The 6,786-nt window shown below is 32.7% G+C and overlaps 1 protein-coding gene across 2 annotated transcripts; it reads left to right on the plus strand.

Moving 5' to 3' along the window:
• The first annotated feature begins 460 nt into the window (after positions 1 to 460).
• On the plus strand, positions 461 to 6,468 carry LOC8266280 (cold-responsive protein kinase 1). 2 transcript variants are annotated; one of them, XM_025159242.2, is made up of 8 exons: positions 461 to 825; positions 2,684 to 2,866; positions 3,504 to 3,638; positions 3,843 to 3,958; positions 4,084 to 4,294; positions 4,580 to 4,823; positions 5,478 to 5,628; positions 5,829 to 6,468. In XM_025159242.2, exons 3-8 carry the CDS (start codon positions 3,578 to 3,580, stop codon positions 6,303 to 6,305), a joined length of 1,260 nt encoding a protein of 419 aa, XP_025015010.2. In that variant the 5' UTR covers positions 461 to 825; positions 2,684 to 2,866; positions 3,504 to 3,577; the 3' UTR covers positions 6,306 to 6,468. The 2 variants fall into 2 exon arrangements, with proteins under 2 accessions (XP_025015010.2, XP_002529950.2); XM_002529904.4 differs by lacking the exon at positions 2,684 to 2,866.
• Positions 6,469 to 6,786: the final 318 nt, after the last annotated feature.

The following is a 6,786-nucleotide window of genomic DNA, read 5'->3' on the forward strand; positions in this document are numbered from 1 at the left end:
ATATTTATGTTTCACTATTTTAAAATCTTTTATGAGTTTAAAATATTTTTATTTTTTATTGTTTTGATAAATATATAAATAATAAGCCTTAATATTAGTGTTATGGAACTTATTCATTTCAATTAATTATTTTCTAAGAAGTATCAATGTTCACATTATTCAAATGACCAATAAAATTACATTTGATTACTTAAATTATAACTAAATTGATAATTTCAGAAAAAAAAAAGTTCAGCAATCATAAAAGTTGGGATTGTTTAAGGGCAAGTTGGCATTTGAAATATGATCATTATTTCATGACATGTAAACACACTATTAAAAAAGAAAAGGCAAAAGTGGCAACACAGAGGGAAAAGGGGGAGAATCGGGAGTTCCTGGTTGTTGCCCAATAATTTTAAAAATAATAGTCTTAAGACAATAAATAAACGTGGCTCGAGTCAGAGAGCTAAGCCAACCTGACCGAGTCATGACGAGTTACTCCGCTGAAGTGGTTGACATTTATGAATGAATTATGATACGTTCATTCCTACTTTCTCAATTTCCTTCTTGTTTCTTCTTTCTCTTCTTGTCTGTTCTTGTCTTTTCTCCTCATAAGCCCAACTGATAAAAAGTCTAAAAGTCAGAGCTCATAAAATATTACTGAAAAATTCAACAAACGTGCGCTTTCCTTCATGGACTTTGCCTATACTAGACCTGTGCTCCTCTGCCATGTACCCTTCTAATTCACACTTGTAATAGAACCCACTTATAAATCTCTTTCTCTCTCTGTGTATCTTTGTGGGTTCTGTGTCAATCATATCCTTATCTTTGTTTCTTGGTTTTCAGGTTAGTTTCCACTTTTGATCTTTTAATTTATTTTTACTTGTTTTATTTTGGATGCTTTGCTTTTGTATCTTATGCTTCTTAAATATATATGCTTCCTTATGTAATCTAGCAAATCAATTGCTTTGTTTAGTTTGTGTTTTCTGTTTTCTTGTTTTAACGGGAAAAAGAAATTCTGGGTCTCTTCATTTCTAAGTGAAAGATCTCATATTTCGCATAAAAGGTGAGTGAAGGGGAGTGAGGATGAAATGACTGTTTTAGTAGTAGTCTTGGAAATGTTAAGCATGAGATCTACTGGTAAAATTTGTTACTGAACAACAACTTGTATGCTAAATAGAAACAAGGAAAAGAATCAATTTCGATAATGTTTAATCTTGCTCTCTCTTTCTCTTTAAAAAAAAAAAATATAATTCTGTGTAGAAAATTGAATGTAACATGCTTTTTGATTTTCTTATTGATTAGTTAGAAACTGTTTTGTTTTGGTTTTTACTTTAAAAAAATGAACTTCATGAATTCCTTTTGTACCCAAAAAATCCAAACAATTGAAGTAAGTTCTGAACTAGATGCCCAAACAAGATCCGTCCAATTTCTATTGCTAGTAATGTATTTCTGTATCATCCACTGAAAAGAATGGAATGCTGCTTTGCCATGCTAGAAAAATGCAAGCCTTGTTTTTGGTACTATAGAAACTTTATTAGAACTCTTTTCGTCTGTCAATTTTGAACAACTATTAGCAATTCATTATGTTGAATTTCTTTTCTTGAAATACTAACGATCATTAATTTGTTTAGTTTGCCACCTTAAAAAGTTAGATTAGCTTTCTTTAGTTCTTTTAAATAGAGCTTTATAAAAATGCATGGCCATTAGGAGTTGGTGGTGGGCAATAGCTGCTTTATAAGTTTAGATTACATTTGGTTAGAGGACAAAAAATGTGTGTTACTTATAACAAAGCTGTATATGTTGCTGTGAGCTAATGGTGAACTCATTTTAATAGCCAAAAAAATGAGAACCATGTTCAGCCATATCAATGATGGGTTATTATCTTAGAGCGGTGGTACAAATCTTTCACTGCATATGAATTAGGATTAGCAGTCTGCTGTCATTCTGTTACTTTTTGGGCCTTGCTATGGAAGAAGCTTTTTGGATGATATCATATTGTAGATGTTAAAAGCATTCAATTCAATCTATGGGATACTAAGATTCGGCCTAGCAATTAGTATTTTCTGTAAAGAGAAATTTAAGATTAAATGGTTATAATTGAAATTGATCTGTGCTTTTGGAGTAAAAATTAGGAATAAATTTGCTTGAAGAACTTAAGGGTCTGTTTATTTGTAGAGAATTTTTTCCATTTTTATTTTCTAATATTTAACGAAAATGAAAATTTTTATTTTCATAGAAAATTTGTAAAATTTGTAAAACATGTTTACCTTTTAAAAAGCTTTTTATTTTCTATCTAGGTAATATTTTAAGTATATAGGGTAGACTTGGAATAAATGAAGTGAAAACTCCTTATTTTCATTTGAAAATAAGTGACTTCTTATATAAAGAAAAATATAGAAAACATGTTAAATTTGTTTCAAAAGTTTTTCAAAGTTTAGTTATAATTTTGAAAACATAAAAAACTGTTTTCTATTTTCATTTTAGAAAAATAGCACAAGTAAAACACAAAGTTCTATTTTCTGTTTTCATTTGAAAAATTTTCTAGAAAACTGACATAGTTTTCTATAAGTAAACAGGCCCTAAGATTTTCAGTGAGTTGATTTTCACCAAAATGGAAGTTAAGGTGCTTTTTCTGAGTATCTGTATGCTGTAAACATTTACAGAAAGCAATATTTTGGAGGCTTATATTGGTTTCACTTAGGTTTTTGGCATCAAAGAAGTCCTCAGGTTTTCCTCCATACAATCAGGCATCATCTTTAGAACAGGGACAAAAATGACAGTAGGAGCAAAGCCAACAATAAAAGAAGGAGCAGTAGTTGCAGCCTGGAAAAGGAGAAACCATGTAATTGATTTTTGCTATCAAACAGAAGTTGAGCTCAATTAGGTATTGGAATTACATTTTATTATATTGAAAGAAAAACTAATTGAAAGGGCTGAGTAGGATGTTTTAATTAAATTTTAGCAGGAGTTTGGGTGATCTAGAGTGTAGAAATCATGAAGGTCAAACTAACACAAAGGAAACAAAAGTGGTTTAAAATTCTTGATCTATATCACTTGAACCTTTCTTTTTGGTTTTTGTAGACATTTCCTCACTTCTCATTTTCTAGCCCTTCTATTATTTATTGGTTATGGTTTGATGCTTCAAACCGGTATCTCAACTTGCTGTATCGTGTGCTGTTGTTATTTGTTTGCTAGGGCTCTTAGTCACTGTTGCAGTTGTATTATTATTATTATTATTATTTTTTTAGAAGGTGGGATTAGGGACGATTGGAGATCTAATGGAGGTTTCTTTGCTTTGATTTGATTACTTTCATGATTGCTGAAGATTATTTGTTCCTTCATGAGAAAATAGCATTCTATTCATTTCACTCCTGTTTTTACTGAATTTGAAAATTTTTAGGATTTTAGTTGAAACTTCTCAAATCAACAGTGCCCAATGTCATTATTCTGTGTAGCTTTTTCTTTTTTTCCATGCTGCAAGACTTTATATCTAAGATATTGTGATGTTTCTGGTGATTCAGGTAGCTGGTTGTGGAAGTTGTTTAATTGAAGCATTTGTTGACAGTTGATACAAAAGACCAGTCCAAAAAAGATTATGACTTGTTTTTCTTTCTTATTTAGTCGGAAGGAGAAACTTAGTTCTGGAGTTGATGAAGGTAGGCTGCAACAAAATGTGTTTGTGTTTTTTGTGCTTATGTGGGTGGATTTTATATAAGATTTGAATGGTTGACATGTTTTATGACAAGAAAAGAGTTCTGGGATAATTGTTGCATAACTAAAGAATTGTATATCACATATTTCACATTTTTTTTTTATCATACCAATAATTCAACTTCTGATTAAGTTCTATTTCTCAACAGAAGTTGCAGGCATTCACAATGTTAAACTCTACACCTACAGGGAATTAAAAAATGCTACAGATGATTTTAGTCCAAGGACTAAAATTGGGGAGGGTGGTTTCGGTTCTGTATACAAGGTAATATTGTGATTTGTTAGAATACATGCCTTATTTTTCTTAAAACATTTTGTGTGGTGCTTTTTGTTTCTTCAAATTCTATTTCTTTCTAAGGAATACCTTTTACAATTACTTTGGATGTTCAGGGACGGCTTAAAGATGGGAAATTTGCTGCAATAAAAGTTCTGTCAGCTGAATCAAGACAGGGGGCAAAAGAATTCTTAACAGAGATCAATGTGATCTCAGAGATAGAGCATGAAAATTTAGTTAAGCTATATGGCTGTTGTGTTGAAGGAAATCACAGGATTTTAGTCTACAACTACCTTGAGAATAACAGTCTTGCGCAAACTCTTCTTGGTAATCACTGTTATCTATTTAAAAGTTTTTTAATATTCTTATTCATGCTGCTCTTGTTAATTGTCAGTTGTCACCATATGAAATTAGTTCTGTCCTTAAGCTTTCTGGATACAAGTTCTCTAGATATTTGCTGAACTTATTCTTTACACCGAGTATTAATATCAAGGACTATCATGTTTATATGGATCTAAACTAATAGCATTTACACAATGACTGGCTTTAATACCTAGTTTTGCTTAATCAAGCTGAGTTTGAGTGATCAAGTAAGTTCGTTTTCCCTTTCAGGAGTGGGTCACAATCAAAGTAACATCCAGTTCAGCTGGAGAACACGATCTAAAATCTGCATTGGAGTAGCACGAGGACTTGCCTTCCTTCATGAGCAAGTACGGCCACACATTGTTCATAGGGATATCAAAGCAAGCAATATTCTCCTTGACAAAGACCTAACTCCCAGAATATCAGATTTTGGTCTAGCGAAGCTTATACCACCCAATATGACTCATGTGAGCACGCGTGTTGCTGGAACTATGTAAGTTTCACTTCTTCATACTATCATGATTAATTTGTAACTTAGTTTTCAGCATGCTGATGGTTCTGCAATCCTGTCTTATGTATTTTGTTATTCTACATTGCAACTTAGATTCCAGAGAATACAACTATAGAAATGTCTAAATAGGTTATAATTTGTTTTGTTTGGAATTGTGACACATATTTGACACTGTTTATAAACTGGAGTTATAGGAAATGTGGATTTTCTTGAAATTATGTAACTATGTTATGAAAAAGTCTAGAGTAATTGATACTGTTCTCATATGATATGGAACCTTCACGAATAAGCTTGAGAACCCCTTTTGAATTGCGGACCCCCAACACATTAACATGAAAAGTTTGGTTCGTATCATCATACATGTTGGAATCATTCCAACTTTTTGATCATGTTGTCTCTTCTGTTATTTTGTTAATTACTTGGGAGAACCAGAATAAATTTGGCTTACTCCTGGAATTATGTGCCAATTCCGAATAAGTAGTCCTTTTAAAGCAGGATGTAATTTAGTACTGCTCAGCTGCTGTTAAATGTATAAAACTACTTGTGGATGTCACTGAGCGCTCCTGAAAAACAGATGAATATTTTTGCCAACAAGAATTTATTATCATGCATTAATTTCTGCATTTTCTGTTTCAGAGGTTATCTGGCACCAGAGTATGCAATTAGGGGGCAGCTAACACGGAGAGCAGATATTTATAGTTTCGGTGTCCTCCTTGTGGAAATTGTCAGTGGGAGATGCAACACAAATACACGATTACCTGTTGAAGAACAATATCTACTAGAACGGGTATGAATATTTGGACTCCTTCTATCCCACAATAGTCGAGTTAATCACTCAAGTAGGTATCTTAAACCATTTCTTGTCAGCCTTTAGATTATCGCAGACAGGAAGTGAATATACTGGTCAAAAAGTTCCTTATGCTATTTAAAAGTTAAGCCTATTTGTGGCACTGGTCTGTTCATCACATTTGTGTTCTGCTGTTGCAGACATGGGAATTATATGAGCGAAGGGAGCTGGTTGGGTTGGTTGATACATCACTGAACGGTGACTTTGATGCTGAGGAGGCTTGTAAATTTCTAAAGATTGGCTTACTCTGCACCCAAGATGCTCCAAAGCTCCGGCCTTCTATGTCTACCGTGGTCAAGCTGCTAACTGGGGAGAAAGATGTTGATGACAGTAAGATAACAAAACCAGGTTTAATTACTGACTTCATGGACCTCAAAATACGAGCCCCCCCTAAAACCAAGTCCCAGAAGAAGACGGCATGTCCTGATAACCTCTCTCCACAAAATGAAACAGTATATGAAGCAAAGAATATGTCTTCCTGTAATATCTCTTCCGGCTCTGAAAACCTGGATGATTTAACTCTGTCATCAGGAAACACAACAAGCATTGGTACAACATTCACTGCACCATATGATAGAAGTACTGAAACATTTGTGTCAAACATTGTGCACATTTGATTTATTTTATTCTTTTTTCTTAGGCTTGTAATCTTTTGTAAATATTTTGGTTTATTTTTTTATCTTCAAACCTCCCCTCCCCCTCTTTTTATACTGTGTTTTCGCTACAGAATTTTTGGTGGCAACATTCAGTAAAATGAAGAAAGTGTGCTGGAATTTGACATGTTCTCTCCATGTTTTAGCAAGTATACAAACAATTAGAAACCATCATGCATGGTTTATGTGAATAAGTGAAAATGTAATGTTGGGATAAGTTTGAATTCTTGGATTTGTATATGTTGAAGTTTTATGGAGTTGGAATGGAGTCGAGTCCTCTAAAGATTCAGAGATATATCAGTGACAGATTTCAAATTATTTCCACAAATTATTTGAAATTCAATCAAACTTTCAATTCTACATTAAATCCATGATGAAATGGATACTCGAACTTATAATTTGAATCTTAAAATTAAAATGTATAAATCTTAAGCATTATAGTAAA

The sequence above is a fragment of the Ricinus communis genome, chromosome 9, assembly GCF_019578655.1.
Source record: "Ricinus communis isolate WT05 ecotype wild-type chromosome 9, ASM1957865v1, whole genome shotgun sequence".
NCBI classification, from domain to species: domain Eukaryota; kingdom Viridiplantae; phylum Streptophyta; class Magnoliopsida; order Malpighiales; family Euphorbiaceae; genus Ricinus; species Ricinus communis.

Excerpts from the sequence above, each read along its gene's own strand:
- LOC8266280 (XM_025159242.2), top strand. The coding sequence starts at position 3,578 with ATGACTTGTTTTTCTTTCTTATTTAGTCGGAAGGAGAAACTTAGTTCT. Across the intron at positions 3,639-3,842 it reads TAGTTCTGGAGTTGATGAAG|AAGTTGCAGGCATTCACAAT; the intron begins GTAGGCTGCAAC and ends ATTTCTCAACAG. Across the intron at positions 4,295-4,579 it reads TCTTGCGCAAACTCTTCTTG|GAGTGGGTCACAATCAAAGT; the intron begins GTAATCACTGTT and ends TTTCCCTTTCAG.